Here is a 20,043-nt window from a genome sequence, read left to right as displayed (position 1 = left end):
CAGGGGTAGAGCTAAGATTTTGCCCATGTGGGGGCAAGAGTAGAATTTTTTTTTTTGTAGGGGCAATTAAGAATGAAAAAAAATAGTTAGGGGGAGGTGTCTTTATCACCGCCGCAAAAGGCTGTTGCAATACCTCACTAATCCATGGACTTCGAAAATTAATAGTTAGGGGGAGGTGTCTTTATCACCGCCACAAAAGGCTGTCGCAACACCTCACTAATCCATAGACTTCGAAATTCTTGTGGGAAGGGGAAAGTGCCCTCACTGGATATCCAACCCTAAATGAACTTCAGAGTAAAACTGTAAAAAAAAAACATTTTTAAAAATCAAATATAGAATCAGTCAAAATCTTGAGACATGAGTACTATGAAATAATGCCAAGCCAAATTACTTCTTGAAACATGTCTCACACAACATTGAAACTAGTGAGAAAAGCCAAGGTCAAGAAAAAAAGAGGGAAAAAAAAACCCTCAAATTCAAAGAGACTTCAGTTTTTTGTTAGAATTCTGTAATCACTCCTGGCAAAACAACCAGCTTTATTCAGGAAGATCGTCCTATTGGAATCTTCAATTTGATTTCCATTTGCTCGTAATTACATGTATTGCTTCACAAAAACCAATAGGAGCAAAATTGGATTTAATTCTAAAAAAACAAATTATAAAAAATCTGGCTGACATAATTGGGATAGAAGGAATTTCCTTAACTCGCTGATGCTTTAACCGCTTTCTCAGCCGCGTCGTCCAGATCTTCTGCTGTGATTAGTGCCAGACCGCTCTCCTACACGTTATTTTGTAACCAATCAGACAAAATATATATATAATCACCATCTGATTTTATTTTAAAATTTTAATGCTAGACCCTCTTTTGTTGGATAAATAATTAGAAAATTTCTGTGAAAATCAAATAAATGCATCAGGCTTGACAGGCGAAATTGTGTATTATTACCTTCAGAATTCTCTTCCCTTGGTCGACATTCGTGCCTTCAAGACGAACGACAACTGGTACTTTCAATGCAACCTTGTAAACAAATCCCACAAAAAGTTGAGATGATTGATTTCAGCATAAATGAGGAATTACAAAACAAATCAAACTATCAAAGCATGCATTTTAAATTCAGTTGAAGTTCATATTACTTGTCTGACAAATGATAGAGAAGAGAGAATAACAAGCTAACTACGTTAAAGATGAGCAGCGACTGACACAAAGATGTCAGTATAGGGGTAATTTCTTGAAATGGGAAGCAGCGTTAAATAAGTCTGGTAGTTACATGTTTGGCAGCATTGACAATCCCACTAGCAATTACATCACATTTCATGATCCCTCCAAAAATGTTGACTAGGATTGCTTTTACTTTGTCATCAGATGTCAGTATCTTGAATGCTTCCACCACCTGTTCAACATAATTAAAATAAAAAACAAATGAGACCAGGCATGTATATCTCTGTAAGAATTGTTTAATATGATTTAAATATTAATACTGTTTGAATATCAAAGCTCTTCATTGAGAATCACATGCCTAGGAACCAGGAACTACTTGAGGGTATCGGTTCATCAAAAGAGACACCGAGCACTACGCATATATAATATAAGAAATATATAATTCAGAATTGGCATTCTACAATAAACTAATTCAAAGGCTAAGTTCAAGTGTGAAGAGAACACTAATAAGTTTGGATATGAGGGAAAAAGACCATGATTGGGAAAAGGGGAAAAAATGGAAGAAGTGAAAAAGAGTTGCGCAAGTCACAATATCAAATAATAGACGACGAAGGTGACAACAAAGACGAAAAAAGAGATTATAAGAAAAAGAGAATGAAAGTGAGTAAAGAGCTTGAAAACATACATTTATAAGTTTGGTTTTTCACTAACCCACAGAAAAGAGAAGGAATTTCAAACCACACTTTTGAAATGTTACCTAACAGTGAATAAAATATGCTATAATGATATTTCAGAACCCATTCCATTTGTCAGAAAATAATGACTGTTCTATCACTGGGTCAAACAGCCGTTATTTACAGCTGCTATTTATCTCAATTTTGAAAATGGAGGCTGCTATTTACCATCTTATCTATCATTTAGGTTCAAAATTCAAAATTCATTTTGAAACATGTTTTTTCAAACATTTTTTAAATACACATGATGGGGAATGCATTGTGTACAACATTACATAATATGCCAATTTGTTCAAAATAAGGTAACGAACCTGCCTATTACACAACCCAATAACACAATTCAAATATTTGTTTTACAACACTAGGCATTAGCATATCCTAATCAATGAACCATAAAGAAACCAGTCCCACAACTTCATAAAACATGTATTTCTGCAGGTACAAATCAGCCTATGCACAGCCCAGAATCATTCAAAAGGAAAATAGCCAATAAACAAAGACTATACAAGCAATTCGCAGTAAAAGGATGTTAAAATATTTATATTTAAACATTATGGTTGGCAGATCTATTAAATCACTAAGAATGAGAAGGCAGATTTTCTATCAGGTAGAGCAAAGAGGCCTAAATCAAGGGTATGCAAGGCATAAAGTAGTAAGCTCTAGCAATCTGTTGGGCTATTTGGAAGGAGAAGAATAGGCGCATTTTTTAAATGGAAAAAACTCCCTATACAGGATTTAATTGTCTCAGTTATCGTGTTCTTGCTCTATTGGGGGAAAAGTTTTTAAGGTGTTTAGGGGGGGTCTTTTTTGAAGATTTCCTTGTAAGATGGGACAGGGTTTCATAGTCTTGTAGCTGAGTAAAGTTGTTCTTGCGGGGTTGTTGAGTTTCCTTTGTAACAGGGTTGGTCAACCTCGATCGCTCTTTTATTCTCTTTTTTAATAAAATTCTTTCCTTATCAAAATAAATAAAGCACGCACTAGCAGCCAAATGCAACTTAGTTACCTGGCTTTCTGAGGCATTCCCACCAACATCCAGGAAATTAGCAGGAGTTCCACCATGCAATTTAATTATATCCATTGTAGCCATAGCCAATCCTGCACCATTCACCATGCAACCGATTTCTCCATCTAAGCCAATATAGTTCAAATCTGCTTTGGCTGCAGCAACCTATCAAAAGGAACACAGCATAAAAAGAATCACAAAATGAATGTATAATGGTACAGCTCCTTTCTTTTCTTACCAAACTTTTTACTTGTTATACTAATGATTCTTCCTTTGTCACCTTCGACCATTTTATTAATAAGGAATCAAAATAGAAAGACATTCAGTCTCACATATTACATCACGAGTAAGTCTAGCCTTACTAACTTAGTAAGATTTTGAATCTTACCAAGTGTAATTGAGCTCAACTTGTCGCATCCAAAAACATGATCCAATGCCACAGGGATGTAGAGGAAAAAATTCTATCAATTGAGAAATTTTTTTAAAAAAAGTTACTTTCACAGTTAAATTTTAATTTTTAAATTTGGGAGTTCAGTAGCCGTTCATTTTCAAAACCTTGGATCAAGCCCAAAAAGATTGTTTTTTTTTTTTTGGATCTGAGTCTTTCCATGAAATCTAGAGAGCTTTGATGTTGGATTGCCAATTTAGTAACCATTTGAACTCAATGACCCTTGGTAAGATTTCACAGATGTGAAATCTTACCAAGTAAGGAAAGTGTTTCTCTTACAACCAGAAAAAAAAAAAAAAAAAAACCGCATTATAGACTGGTTATAATTTATCAATGGTTCAACTTGAAAACAATAAATAATAAATAAATTCAGACCTCTCGGGGATCCTCTTGGGATGAATCTCGAAGAGTAAATATCTCTTTTTGGCGGAAAGCGGCATTATCATCAAAGTTCAACTTTGCGTCAGCCGCTACCAACTGCTTATCCGAAGTCTCTGCAATGGGATTGATCTGAACAGACCAACTCAAATATCAGTTAAAAGAGAAGGTGGGGCATGATAAGCTACAGGATGTTTTAAACATACAAACTTTATGTTCACCTCCAACATTGTGCAATCACAGTCACAGAAAAGTTTGTAGAGCTTCTTCACTTGTTCTATGGAGGCATTTCTATCTGCTACCGTAGGAGCCAACCCATCAACAACTTTTGCAGCATCTTCATCAGTAATTCCTTTGAAAACATCTATGGGCACCTAATCAGAAGCATAAGGTAATAATAAGCAATAATAAAGAGATTGAATCTTCATAAGTCAATGCTTGGAGAGGTGCGAATGACCTTAATTATCATATCAGGAAATTTCTCTGCTAGATCTTCAATGCTCGTTCCACCCTTTCTACAGGCAATAATAAGCTGGAGGGCAAGACATTCATATTAGCATCCATTTAGAGATTACCATCAAAAACATTCTTAGAAATAATAAAATATGATACCAAGGTGACAACATTTTGAAAAATTGAAAGAGAACATAATACAACTGACAACATCAGAATGTGGAGATGTACAGGCACATGCTATGGTACATAAAATCATCAAGAAGTCTAAGAAACAATGATTGTATTTAAGGATTTCTATAAAATAAGATGGGTGCTTCTCTTCTACTAGAGTATAGAACACATTTTCCGACAATAAATAAACAAATCAACTTTCCCAGTGAAAAGTGAAAACTTTGGTTTCCTAGCCATGATATTAAACTCACGTTAATATAAAATAAGTATGAGGCAACATGCATAGTAGGAATCCAATCTTTACACAAATTCAATCAACAAAGCCTTGCTCCAACTCTAAGAGCATAAAAGAAAATATGCATGCTCCCCAGACATACACGTCACTTCCCCCCAACCCCAATAGTAATAAATGCACACTGAGAAGTGAACGAGTGCAGAAAAACAACAGGTAGCACGCCTCAAGACAAATCAAGAGACCAGAACTAAACTGAACACAAAGGGAGATGGAGTTGGGTTGACAAGGGTCCGTAACCTCTGGGCCGACTTCACTATCTGGATACCCTGACCAGCCCGGATAAACAGAATGTCTGGCCGACCCAATTGTCCAAACACTGTGGCTAACCAGATTATCCAAACAACCTGGCCGATCTGAATGTATGAACCGCTGGAAACATGTGAACTTGACCAATTTGACCACCATGACCGGTACTGTGCTATAATGCATGGCACTACACAAGCATGTAATCAAGACACGAAGTAGTTCATGGCTTCGCATGCCTTCAACTGTTCCCACAAGATTAAATAAAAATAGCCCCTAAAGGGAACATCTAAAGAGACATTTTGGAGAACTCTTGCTCTTTTGCTTTCTCAGAATTCTTCGACTATGGGAAACTTGCTTGAGTGTCGGAGTGCTTTCAGCAGGTATACCTCAACAGGCACCCCAAGAGGTGATAAAGAAGACGAATGAGGAGCGTACAACCAAGATCCCTTGATGCTACCTACCGTCTACAACACATGTACTTGGGGTTGGAAAGATTTCAAATTAAAATTATAGTGACTGTCAATGTGACCCCCCTCTCATTTATTCAGACATGAGAAAGATGCTTAAAGCTCAGCAAAGGCAGATCCCACACCCAGTATGTAATACTAAAAAAAAAGTTGACCGAGTCAACCATTTTGACTCAAGTCAAGTCGACCTGGTCAAGCGTTGATCAACAAATTTTGACTAAGTCAAACTGAACAAAGTTTATATACTTAGAAGATTTTAATAGAGTTACATATTTTGGAAAATATCTATATATTTGTTTTTATTTATTTATATGGGGTGAAGTTTTGATGCCTAACTTTTACATCAAAAACTTTGGGAATCTAAGTGAACCCTTTAACAAAGTAAGTTTAAAATCCAAGCCATCATCCTTCTCATTAGAGAAATCTGAGATTTGTGTTTCATCTTCTTCCCATTCACTAAGAGAAATGAGGGAAGGTAAGGAAAGGAAGTACTGATTTGAGGTAGGCCCTTACATTTTTATAATAGCTTAGGATTTTCTTCAAGATCTTTTAAATTAAAGTAGTGAATAGATTTTCAAAATATACATATGTATTTCACTGGGTTTTTTTATTTGTTTTTTTATGCCTTATATATGTTTTAGTTGTTAAAAAGAATGTATGGTATTAGATATGTGTTACATATATTTAGAATTATATGCTGCTGATTTTTTTTTCATATGTATTACATATGTTCTTTTAATTTTTATTTATTTATTTATTTATTTTTGATCGGTAAAGATAATTTATTGAAATGAAAAGAAGGGGTCGAGGTGACCAACCCAGGTACAAAGTAGACGAACAAGACAAAAGCGACAAAGCAAAGGAAAATAAGAAAACAAACAGAGCTCGACCACTGAGTTAGTCTCGCTGTAACGAACACACTATGTCCCAACGCACTACAAAGTCTTCAAAGAAGACCCCCTCGAAATCCTTATAAAGTTTACTCCAGGAAAATATGATCTCAAAAATCGAAAGAACTAATCCTTCCAACGTGGAGACTTTTCCATCAAAGATACAATGATTGCGATCTTTCCAAATACCCCAACAAATTGCAAATGGTGTCAAGAACCACAAAACCCGTTTAGAAGATGAGAAAGAAGCACCCCACACCAACCAGGATTCCAGAACCGACTTGATCGAACGGGGAAAACAACGCACAATCCCGAATAAGGCCATAAAGTGCGACCAAACATGATAAGCCACCCTACAATGAATTAGTAAGTGATCCACCGTTTCCGCTTGAGATCTGCACATACAACATTGGTTTGGCGAAATGAACCCTCTTCTGATCAACTGGTCTAGAGTTACAAGTTTCCCTAAAGCCGCCAACCAAATGAAGACTAAAATCTTCGGAGGTATCTTACCACCCTAGACAAAAGAATGAGGAAATAAAATTGTACTACTTGGAGCGATGCTAAAGTATAACGATTTGACCGTGAACTTCCTATCCTTGTTTCCTGTCCACAGTCTTTTGTTTATTGAAGAATTATGCACATAAGTATACTCCACCATAGCAATAAACCTCCCTAACATATCCACCTCCCAATCATTGAAAGTTCTTCTAAACCCAAAATCCCAGTTAATCACATCATTCTCCACTCTCTTGAAAGTGGACACTACTTGATTCTTTTTCAATGATAAATCAAATAAAACCGGAAATGAATCCTTTAGGGGACTATTCCCGCAACACCAATCTTCCTAGAACCTCACCTTAGTCCCGTTCCCAACCTTGTATTTCACTCTGCTCCTAACTGCTGGAAGTCTTCTAAGGATATCCTTCCACACACCACACCAAACCCCATCGCGCCTCTCACCGGACCACTCTCCCACCCGTTCCCATTTACACCATATTTGTCCACTATTACTTTCCGCCAAAGATTGTCCTCCTCCACTCCAAACCTCCAAAGCCACTTCCCCAACAGAGTCGAGTTCATAGATCCAAATTTTCGAATACCCAATCCCCCATTCTTCTTAGGCAAGCATAACTTGCAACAACGCACCCAATGATGTTTTCTCAAACCATTCTTATCATGCCATAAGAAATCACGACAAATTCTTTCTAATCGAACTTCTACATATCTTGACAAAGAAAAAAGAGACAGAGTATAGATGGGAATGCTAGCCAATGCACTTTTAATGAGGGTCATATTCCTTCCTTTAGTTAGGAGCTTCGCTTTCCAAATACTTAGTCTCTTTCTCATCCTTTCTACCATCGGTTCCCAAATGTCCTTGCTAGTGTACCCCATCCCCAAAGGAAGCCCCAAATATGTGGAAGGAAGGGCCCATGTCTAAAAACCAATCAAGGCCACCATTGCTTCCAAACCTGCCTCATCCCCAACCGCAAACAACTTGCTTTTACGGAGATTCACTGGGATTCCGGAGATGACCTCAAAACACCCAAGAATACTACTTAAGAAACTCACCTATCTTGGGGAATAATCCAAAAAGATTAAGGTGTCATCTGCAAACTGAAGATAAGACACCACATGGCCACCCTCCCTAGTAGAATAACCGGAGAGCTCTCCCTCAACCACTGCCTTGGAAAGCATCCTTCCCAAGGCTTCCATGACTATCACAAACAAAAAAGACAACGGATCACCCTGGCAGAGACCCCTCAAACTTCTAAAAAACCCAGTTGAAGATCCATTGACCAAGATAGAAAATGTGGAGGTTGAAATGCACTTCATGACCCATCTTACCCACCTTTCGCCAAACCGCATCCTCCTTAACAAATATTTCACCAAGTTCCAGTTTACATGATCGTAGGCTTTCTCCAAAGCAACTTTACACACTAACCCCAGAGTTCTAGCTTTTCTGCGCGAATCGATACATTCATTTGCTATGAGAACCCCGTCCAAAATCTGTCTCCCTGAGACGAAAGCTCCTTGAGCCGGGCCAATGATATCTCTCAACACGGTCTTAAGCCTGGAAGATAAGACTTTTGAGATGATTTTGTAAACTGAGCTCACCAGACTAATCGGTCTAAGATCCCTTATGTTTTCTGTCCCCGATACTTTAGGAATCAAAGCAAGAAAAGTGCAATTAGAACCCAGATCTAGGAAACCTTCTCTATAGAAATCCCCGATAGTCGCCATCACATCTTCTCTCACTATCTCCCAACATCTTCTCTCACTTCTCTCCCCACATACTTTATATGTGTTTCATATGTATTTGGTAAATCCTAAAAAGAAAATTAAGCAACTATACAAGTGGTTCACATACAACTTATATATTTTGTACATACTTTATATGTATTCTAATAGTTCTAAATACATGTATAGAGTGTGTTTTCATTTCTTTATAAACTTGTTGTTTTGTTTTTATTTTATATACTTTACATATATTCTAATATTTCAAATACATGTATAGAATTTTATTTACAAATTTTAACTTGCTGAATTTTACATGTCGTAATTTTCAAATTAAAAAGTTTGGTAAGAAAAGTATTTTATTTATACTTCTAATGTCGAATCAGGATCAACTAGGACAGAAATAAAGCATTGGGTCGAACTCTTCTTTGGTGTCAAGGTAATAGCTATGAATAGTCATCGACTCCCGGGAAAGGGTAGAAGAATGGGAGGACCTATTATGGGACATACAATGCATTACAGACGTATGATCATTACGCTTCAACCGGGTTATTCTATTCCACCTCTTAGAAAGAAAAGAACTTAAATCAAAATACTTAATAACACGGCGATACATTTATACAAAACTTCTACCCCGAACACACGCAATGGAGCCGTCGACAGTCAAGTGAAATCCAATCCACGAAATAATTTGATCTATGGACAGCGTCATTGTGGTAAAGGTCGTAATGCCAGAGGAATCATTACCGCAAGGCATAGAGGGGGAGGTCATAAGCGTCTATACCGTAAAATCGATTTTCGACGGAATGAAAAAGACATATCTGGTAGAATCGTAACCATAGAATATGACCCTAAAATATGATAACGAATTCTCAATTGATTGTCGTGTTTTTCAAATACCCAGTTGGTAAGATGCTTCAACTAATTGTCGTGTAAGACATGAAGAGGGGAGATGCTTTAGACATAGACTGTATAAGACACGATGAGAGAGATGTTTCGACATATGTCGTGCAAGGCACAAAGGAGAGATGCTTCGGCTGATGGTCGTGTAAGACACAAAAGAAAAAAAAGAAAAAGAGATATGAGACTTTACATTTAAGAGTGGACTGGGTATTTAAGACACATGTATGTCTTAGTTTCAATACATTTTGAAAAGAAAACAAGTACCTATATGTAGTATTTTAGTGATTTATTAAAGAGATTGTGAAAACCTATAAAGGATAACATGTGATATTTTCGGAACGATACGTTATTTTAAGATAACAGTTGCATTGTTCGAGTTCTTATGTATTATGGGATGCATAAGAACACATCACAATAGGAATTCGAAAATTTCCTTTCTATCTTTAATAAAGAACGAGATGTAGATAATTGTATAATTGATAGAGATTATTGAGGATCACATGCATGCCAGATTGGCATAGATGAAGATGACTAGTTAATGATCATTAATAATCTTGAGTAGTAAGAAAAAATGACCTACTTGATTTAACACATTTCTTAAGGCCTTGGTCATGGCCAACTTGAACCGAAAAACAATTACCCAAATGTGGCAGAGGCTAACCATAGAATCAAGAACTAATGGTGGGGTTCCACACTGGTGAAATATTGGAATAATCGTATCTTGACTGAGATGTTCACATCAATTGCGACTTTCAAGTCTTTATTATAATACTCTATTATTTAATGTTATATTATGAACAATTGTTTTTCAGATTTTTAATTGTGTTTCAATTTCCTACTAGATTTAATGATATCGGTGTTCAATTATTTTTAATTATGTGTTGAATATCAAACATGTATGATTTACGAATTCCTATAATGTTTAAATTACATGTAGAATGCTATTATTTAGAATTGTAAGATTCCTTTACTGGGTAATTTCCTTGTTACTCACTCATACGACAACACAAATTTTAGGCACACCTGGTTTAGATGATCCTTCCGAGGAAGCTCAGATCCAGGACTACATAGATGATTAGTCCAAACTTTCGGGGGAGGATTATGGGTGGTATTATTATTGAGTTATTGAACTAGAGTTAGGTTTAAAAGTTTTCTGATGTTGTTTCTCTTTTATCTATGACACAGTATGTGTCGTTACTCTGATATGAAAATATGTCTAAGTGGGTCGAGGTTTGAGGATACTTCTGTGTTTTGTTAAACAATAATCAAGTATGATTTTTTTTATTATGATATTTAAGTATTATTTGTGTCTTATGTATGATTATCATGTTATGGGTTAAATATCATGTCTCTGGATTCAACTTTGGAATCATGGGGTTTCAGATTGAGTTTTTGGGGCGTGACACAGTATGCCAACCATCTAATATTTATTTTCAACGCAGGCACATCATGTGCAAGGAAACGTGATGAAGCATATGTGGAAATGTTCAAAAAGTTCCATGACAACACAAGAAGATATTATATGAACTTATGTTCCTAAAAAGCATATACGAAAGAAAAATGAAAATTAATATAAAAGAATTAAAAACATAAATTATACGCCATATATAAATAATATACCAAAACATGAAACAATAAAATTAACGAGGTCTTCACCCACAACCCATGGAAGGGTGTCCAGATCATGTGCTTGACATGACAAATCCTAAATTATGAAGATCCTACCTTCCTTCCAGCCATCAACAAACATGATTGGCCACAAAATCTTGTTTTGTTCCATTGTTTTGATTTTTCAAACAATTGAAACTGAAGCGATATGAAATATTAAGAATTGTTCCATTGTTTCTTAACTGTTAAAATTTTAAGTAGAAATTAATAATAATAATAATAATAACAATAAAAATACTTTTTCAAATTGATATGCATTAGAGATGTTCCAAAACATTCAGAAACAAACACATGTACATCGAAACATTGCACTTGATGAATATATAATGTTATAAAAATCTGTTTTATTATTATTATTTATAAAGTTTGTATAATGCTTAAATTAGTATCAAATATCCGAGGCTGCTTTTAAATGGTGTATCCATGTTTCAGAACCAAATGTTGATGTCCCAGCCAGAAGGGTACCCGCTGTCTAAGTGCAATACTTCCTAAAATATGGATGGTTCCGACCAAAAATATTCCCCCACTGGATTTTAAATCATTTGAGTGAGCTCTGTTTCATTCCTTGCAAAATCTGATTAAATTACCTTGAGCAGATGCAGACTTAGTTTACCAGATAAATATAAGTTCCTACATAAGTTAAAAAGTAAATAAAAGTGCAAGGTTTAAAAGCACATCATATTCATATATGGAAATCTTATTTCTAAGGAAAACATCTACAACTCAGAAAAGAAAGAATCAAAATTGTGTAAGCTATGCATGGGGACAATAAAAGGATTCAGCAAAGAGAGAATGTACACTTCTTATTAAAAATAGAAGTTAAATTTATGAATAACGGGCAGAAATGTAATCTTGGTTTAGGAACGTACCGGACCAGCAGTTGTTCGGTCAAGAGTGATGGCAAAGTACATTTCATTGACAAGCGACAACTTTTCACACAAGTAAACCTGCCGAAAGACGACAAATACTGAATAGTAAGTCATACTAAAACTATCTTCGAAAGAAGAAGAAGAGTCAAATAAAACTTTTAAGAAATAGAATTGAGGCGGTTGGTGAAACATGACATAATACAGAATTTAAAAAAAAAAAAATGCAAGTAACATGCTTCAAAAAATATCCATATTGAGGGTCCTACACATGGAGATGAAAAATAACCCCTTATACTTAAATGAAACCTCCACTAACCGTTAATGCCACCCTGAGCCATATTGCAAGCAACTGGAGCTACACTGCTTCTAACAGGCATCACTATTGGTTTTCATTGTACCAACCGTATCAATTAACTTTAATAGCCATTTCATAGATTCCCTTGGATAATATGCATCTTTTATTTTGTTCTTCCTCATGTTTCACTTTCCAATCAACCCTCTAAAAAGTCCTATCCATGATACACTCATGCAACGAACACATTAGTTCTTAATTGCCCAACGTGTGGCTCCACAAAACATAACTGATAATTATTATTTTTTTGTCTTATACATTCCCTGCAGTTCCATTGGTCACATAGCACTCTGAAAAGGAACTCAGCCTCAGCCACCATCTTTAATTCTGTATTCTTGAATCTTGACAAGCATATGGTTGCAGGAACGTTCTACCTTAGGTGCAGCTCCAAAAGAATTCAATACAAACTAGTTAGGAACAATTGATTCCCTGCTCCCACACACACTCGCAGTTCATGGAACTAAATCAAGCCTCCCTCCTCCGGATTGTGAAACCTAGGATGCGAAATATTGTAGCTTTGGTAAATTTATTCTCCATTGATCTTAAATAGTTCTTCATCCATTTAAGTAACCTTACTACAGTTGTACCACATAAACTTAATCCTGATATACCTATCTAAAACCCATTGTTCCCAATATATCTCTCCACAACTAGAATTCCGTCTAGTTGTATGTTCACTTAAGGTGAGGCACAGTTCAATTCACCGAATTCCCCTTTCAAATGGTAAAAAAGGGTAGAACATCAAAATTCGAGAAAGGGGACTTGGCTATACAAGCTAGGGACTTACAGGCCTTTGCCCCACTCCTTCCAATATTGTCCTTGTTTCATAGTTGGAAAATCAATTATTTATGTCACAAGGGAAGGATTTTATGGTATATTCTCTTGTTTGATTTTTTGGGGAATCTGGAAAGAAATACGCACTAGAATTTTTTAAGGGAATAAGTGCTCCTACCAAGATATTATAATTAGCATAAAGGGACTCGAGTTTTTTAGGAATAGGTGTTCTTTTTTTATGAATGTAAACTTATATTAAAGAAGAGAAGAAAAGGAGGCTGAGATAGCCCCCTAACAACCAAAAAAAAATACAGCAATGAAAAGAGGAAAGGCAGTCAAAAATACAACCAATAAGGATCTAATTGTCACAAATGTTATCCCAATTAAAAACAAAATCTTGGAAGCCGACTCCTTCAAAGTCTTTCCTCAAGCTAGACCAAAGGAATAAAAAACCCAAGATCTCCAAGATCACTATGTGCGAAGAGCTCTCCTTGTTATGGAACACCCTGTTGTTGCGCTCTCTCCAAAGACCCCAAGCAAAGGCAAACGGAAGGATAGCCCAGAGAAACTTCTTTCTAGAAGAGAATATATTGAAACTCCAACCCTCTAGAAGCGCAAAAAAGGAGAGGGGAAGAACCCAATTCACCTTGAAACGAGATAAAAAAAACATCCAAATATCTCGGGAAAAAGGGCAATGAATAAGAATGTGATTGACAGACTCCCCATCCCCACAACAAAGAAAGAAAAAATTCGGAGTAACCCACCCCCTATAGATCAAGTTGTCCAATGTAAGAATTCTTCCCAAAGAGGCAAGCCAAAGAAAGAAATAAACATTTGAGGGAACAAGAGCTGACCAAAGGACAGAAGGCGAGAAAGATACCTCCCCTATCGGCAATAAACAACAATAGAAAGACTTAACAGAAAGCTTCTTGTCCTTCGCCTTGAACCATTCCCATCTGTCATGCTCGGTCTCTCTAATTTGAGTCGAGTTAAGGAGATGTAGGAGAGAAGTAACCTCCGTCAACTCCCAATCATTGAAATTTCTTCTAAAACCCAGATCCCAAGAATCCGTGATCCCATCTCGAATCAGACACTGCCTTACCGAGTTATTTTTTTTTAAGGAACAAGCATACAAGGATGGGAATTGAGTAGCCAGAAATGAAGTCCCGCACCAAATATCCTCCCAAAACCTCACCTTGTCCCCCCTCCCTACTTTGAATCTGATCTCCCTCTCAAACTTTTCGACACCCTTCAGAATGCCTCTCCAAACACTACACCCATAAGTCCCTAAAGCCTTGCCACTATACCAACCAAACCTCTTCTCACCATATTTAGCCATTACCACTCTCCTCCATAGATTATCTCTCTTCCCCGAATCTCCAAAGCCACTTACCAAGGAGAGCTCTATTGGTGAGTCTAAGCCCTCGAATCCCCAAACCTCCATTCTTCTTTGGAGTACAAATCATCTTCCAATTCACCAAATGATACTTTTTACCACCGTTCTTATCATTCCACAGAAAATTCTTCATAAGTCTTTCAATCTTAGCTTCCACCGACTGCGGCAATGTAAACATGGATAAAAAGTAAATCGGAATACTAGTTAAGGTACTTTTAATCAGCGTCACCTTACCCCCTTTTGAGAGATATTTAGCCTTCCAAGTACTCAACTTCTTTTCCATCTTCTCGATCACCTCCTGCCAAATGTTCTTGCTGCAATATGGAGCCCCTAAAGGTAAACCCAAATAGGAAGATGGAAGCGTATCACTCCTACAGCCCAAAGTGGTTGCTAAGACTGAAAGATTTGGCACCTCTCCAACACCAAACAACTTACTCTTCTGCAAATTGACATGTAATCCTGAAATTGCTTCGAAACAACATAAAAGAACCCGAAGAGTCCTCACTTGATCTCTAGACGGATCAAGAAGAACTAGGGTGTCGTCTGCAAATTGCAAATGTGAAATCAAAGGACCCTCAACGGACACCCTAAACCCGGATAATCTCCCTATCTCGACCCCCCTACTAAACAACTTACCCAAAGCCTCTGTCACTATAAGAAATAAAAATGGGGATAACGGATCACCCTGCCTCAGCCCCCTCGAAATCCGAAAATATCCTGCCAGACTCCCATTGACTAAGATAGAAAAGGACACTGACGTAATACACTTCATAATCCACCCAATCCATCTAGATCCAAACCCCATTCTACCCATCATGTACTTCAAAAAATCCCAGCTCACATGGTCATAAGCTTTTTGCATATCAATTTTTCCCACTACTCCTGCCTTCTTGTCCTTGATTCTAGAATCTAAACATTCATTAGCCATTAACACACCATCCAGGATTTGTCTTCCCTTAATGAAGGCACCTTGCTCAGGACCAATTAATTTTTTCATAACTTCTTTCAATCTGTTGACCAACACCTTAGATATAATCTTGTACACCGATCCTACTAGACTAATGGGCCTGAAATCGCTCAAATCAACCGCCCCCACTCTTTTCGGAATCAATGCCACAAAAGTACTGTTAAGAGCATAGTGCAGGCAATCTTTTTCCTGTAACTCCCAAACCACCTTCAAATCACAAGTGTTCCCAGACTTTAAGAACGCATTTTTTTTTAAATATTTTCTCTTTAGATGGGATTTGGTGTGTATGTCATCAGGGCATGATCCCTCTTGTTTTTCACTTGTTCAAGGCAGGTCTCTTGATCATAGCCACCCCGTTGGGGTTTGGGAATAAGTCAGCAAAGGAAAAAAAAAATTGATACAATCGAGAAAAATCAGAAAAAGGAATCAAAAAGAAATCAGGCATGGTGTTCTCATATTATATCACCAAATCCCATATTAAACCACAATAATAAATCACCAACCCCCCATATAGATATTATCCTTGCATCCACAAGTAACCTCAAGTCCACAGTGCATTCAAGGTTTATATTATTCAAGATATTCAAAGTCATCCTCATTATCTAATGCTTTATCAATAAAATGGTCAACAACATCTTCATTAAGGTCATTTTCTATTAGTAGTGCTTCAATTTCATCTTTAGAAGTGTGGTCAAGATGACCATAAAAAGAGTACAAGAGGCATAACTACAGACACCCGAGCACTGTATGTCAATCTACAAACCCACTCCCACCTCCCCATAAAGTCCTCAAAGAAAACGCCTTTGAACTCATCAAAGGCCTTACACCAACAAAACAAAAAACCTTTAATAGATACAATAACTTTGTCAAGCACAGCCTCTTTAACTTCGAACACAGTTCCTTTCTCTCCAAATCCCCCAACACACCGCAACAGGGTTAGAGACCACAAGATGCGATTTGCCAACACAAACGAGAACCAAATGCCATCCACGACTCAAAAAAACCTCTAATTGTCCTCAAAGAGCACATCAAAACGCCAAACAGGTCCAGAAAGTATGTCCAAATTTTTCACGCCAGTGAACAATGTAGGAATGAATGACCAACAGACTCGTCATCACTCCTACACATACAACAGTAATTTGGAGGAAAGAGCTTCACAATTGCCTTGATATAGGGCAATGCAAATGGAGTTGATTCTCTGCAGCCTTGCGCATTATCAATTACTAACTACTATTCTTCCTCAAGAGATTTTCATTCCAACTATTAATAGTCTCATTAAAATGTGATCCCAATACAATTCAGAAGAAATTGGAGATATACATTTTTTTTAGATTAGAGGATTAACTATACTAATGATTGTGGTGTACAAAATACATGACAAGATAATTACAGAGTTACAGTAATATCTGAAGCAAAGAAGATAGAGTAGAATAGAGATTAAATTGTATATAGAAAAAATAAATAATGCCAAACCTTGTTGACGACTTTCCCTTGGGGACCAGTTTGTTTGGTGACAAGTATCTGCCCAAGCATCTTCCCTGCAAACAATAAATGTTGAAAATAAGAACACTTGTCAAACTAAGGAACCAACACAAATTTCAAAGTTTTATCAATAAATGCAAAAAAAATTCAACAGCGGTTAATGCCAAGGTTTTAATACAAGTATTCGAGATCAGACCTGTATTAAACATTATCTTTTGAGAAATAGAAAGTAACCTTAAGAAACTTTGCTGAAGCATTTCCTTAAACCAAGGAAATGATAGCAATTGCATATTCTAGAATTACACTAGTCCCCTGAAGTGCCAACTTAGACAAGTTGGTAAGACATGGGGAGTGTTGTTCCCATATCCTATGCTCAAACCCCTTTTGAACCCAACTTCACTTGCCAACCACTAGGACCCCCCTCCCAACGAAAAACCACTCAAAGATGACTTTCCTCACAACATAGAATGGACAGACTTGTTTCAAATACTCCAGAATGTGTTTATCACAAAAAAACAAAAAAAATCTCCAGGATATGTAAGTTTAAATAGTAACATATAGGAAGAGAATGAAAAGAGATCTCATTACAAGCTAACAACTGTAAATGATTTGGACAACCTCTTTCTTTTCATAGGTATTTTTGCACAATTCGAAAACATAAACATTGCAAGACCACAATTTGCCACATCCTTTGCCCAATCAACTGGACAGAACACGATATGGCTAGCCATGTTAATATCATGTGATAATAAACTTTAAAAAAAAAAAAAGGGCAAATACACTGTCAACTTAATGACTTTTCTGAATCACTAAGGAGAAAGAAAAATTAATTGTTCAATACTAAGTTTCTTTTCATATACAGGTTTCCAATGGGTTTCACGTAATAAGGCGCAAGCCAAATTTAATGAGTTTCAAAATTGCACTAGAAAAAATCTAGAATTTTTTTACATCAATGTCTTTAATTTCATGAAGCATCAAACGTGGATATAGGAAAAAAAAACCCAATGTCTACGTCATTTTCAAACTAGAGCTGAGATTGTTAGTTTAAAGAATTAACATGATCAAAATAAAACATTTTTTTCTGGTTTCCATGGGATTAGTCGGACTAAGTCTAAATAGCCATGTATCAATATAAGAATTAACATTATCAAAAAAAAAAAAAAAATCATATATAAGCAATATTACCAGCTATATCTTCAACTTCGTTGATCTTAACAATATGAACTCCGCCCTTAAGACCACTTTTGAAGGTCCCCAAACCTCGCCCACCCGCAAGAATTTGGCTTTTAACCACCAACTGCACCACATTCACATTCACCAACAAACACAAACTCAGAAAATACTATGATATAAACAAATCGAGTTCACCATAAAAACTACAGAAGAGAACATAGAAAATAAAAACCAATTAAACCTCCACATAACAAATCCAAATGCATAAGCTTAGGTTTCACTCAAAATAAAAAAATGGTTGATCATAACAAAAACAAGCATTTTACCTCATTTTCATTAGGAAAAACATCCTGAATCGCCCTTTTAATTTCTTCTACAGAAGAAACAGCGACACCTTTCGGAACATTAATTCCATGTTTGCCCATCAATTCAGCTCCCTGTTTGAAAAACAACCGATCCACCATTGATAAATATCAGGCGGCACATCAAATCATCAATTTCAAACACATATATACAGAATTTCATGATCACTGAGATTTAAAACCTAAAAACCATAGAAAAGTATGAATCCACAGAGACTAAAAGAATTAAAAACTAAATTTGTTAACATGATACCAAGTGGATCGAAGAATCAACAAAGAACACAGATCTGTAAAATAAAGATAAAAAAATCTGACCTGATATTCGTGGATATTGAGACGGCGGAGTTGTTGTTTCTGCCATTTCCCAGCAACTGAGAGAGATTGAGAAGCGAGCTTGTTAAGGAGACCTCTCACCATTTTTGTTTCAGATCTTGATAGCAAAACCAAACAAATCAAACAAGCTCTTAGAACGAAACCCTAATCTCAGATCGGAAGAAAATCAGAATAAAAGTGTTCTTCGCGGAACCCTGCAACCAGAGAGAGAGAGAGAGAGAGAGAAAACAAGCAAACCCTATTCTCAGTGGCGACTTTTGATCCTGTGAGGTCAGGCAGGGGACTTTTTTCTAAATGCACCCCGACTTTAGGCGCGAGTTTCTTGGGAATTTATTTTGGCACGCCTCTAACATAAAATATTTTTTTAATATTTAGAGTTTCTTGGTGTGTAAATAAAATTGTCACACCAACTTTTATTAACGCCGCACCAATTCATAATAAATCACCAAAGAATTATCACACATCTTGAGGTGGCGTTAGTAAAAGTTGGTGTGACAATAAAAGTTCTCTAAAATGATCCCTCACCAATCATGCGAATAAAATGTTGAGATCAAATTGTCGAGATTGTTGATCTCAATGACTGATGTCCACATGTCATTAATCGTAAATGAAAAGGTAAAATCTCGGACGTCATCGATTCCTCGAGATTTACTCATAACACTCGATCTACATTGTTATTGATGCACACGAACGATTAGAATCACATGCAAAAAAATAATAAAAGAAAAGAAAAAAAAAAAGTGATAAGACAAAACATAGGATTTATTCATGGGTTTCGTCCCAAAATTGGATTATATCCCCAGGCTCTGAAGAATCATTTCACTATTTTTGAAGTCTTCTCTTATTTATAAAAACTCTACCTTTCTTTATATAGAAAAAGACGAAACTTAACTCTAATGAAATAAGTAAATCTCCCCCCTCCCCCCTCTCAAATCAAGAAATTCTCAATCAATTATTCAAATTATCATAAGAGATTTACTTATGAAGGAGACATTCTATTTTTAGATAAAATTATATTTTTAACTAAATAAAATTTAATACAAAACATACCAACTAAGGTCTCAAAATACACATTAAATTTATTATGTGATCGATCATCAATATTCGTTTTATTTACTCCACGTGTCATGTATCACTTTTTACCCACACAATAAAGATTGACTATTTATAATCGTTGATCTCAACACTTGGATCAAAGATTGATCCCGTGACAATTCAAATTTCATTTTTCTCCGTTAAATGGGGGTAAGGAGAGCATTACAGAAAGAATAAATTATTAA

General features: G+C 36.2%; 1 protein-coding gene across 1 annotated transcript; it reads right to left on the bottom strand.

Annotated features, from left to right (window-relative positions):
* Nucleotides 1-367: 367 nt before the first annotated feature.
* On the bottom strand, nucleotides 368-19,012 carry LOC147382961 (ATP citrate lyase (ACL) family protein). The gene is made up of 12 exons (XM_086428817.1): nucleotides 18,746-19,012; nucleotides 18,395-18,505; nucleotides 18,081-18,192; nucleotides 16,887-16,951; nucleotides 11,925-12,002; nucleotides 4,179-4,253; nucleotides 3,943-4,095; nucleotides 3,719-3,853; nucleotides 2,896-3,060; nucleotides 1,268-1,390; nucleotides 946-1,017; nucleotides 368-777 (listed from the first exon to the last, which is right to left on the bottom strand). The coding sequence occupies exons 1-12, from the start codon at nucleotides 18,845-18,847 to the stop codon at nucleotides 700-702; spliced, it is 1,269 nt and encodes a 422-aa protein (XP_086284943.1). The 5' UTR covers nucleotides 18,848-19,012; the 3' UTR covers nucleotides 368-699.
* Nucleotides 19,013-20,043: the final 1,031 nt, after the last annotated feature.

The sequence above is a fragment of the Akebia trifoliata genome, chromosome 16, assembly GCF_017979445.1.
Source record: "Akebia trifoliata isolate Shusen 1 chromosome 16, ASM1797944v1, whole genome shotgun sequence".
Lineage (NCBI taxonomy): Eukaryota > Viridiplantae > Streptophyta > Magnoliopsida > Ranunculales > Lardizabalaceae > Akebia > Akebia trifoliata.
This window is presented reverse-complemented; position numbering and strand designations above follow the sequence as displayed.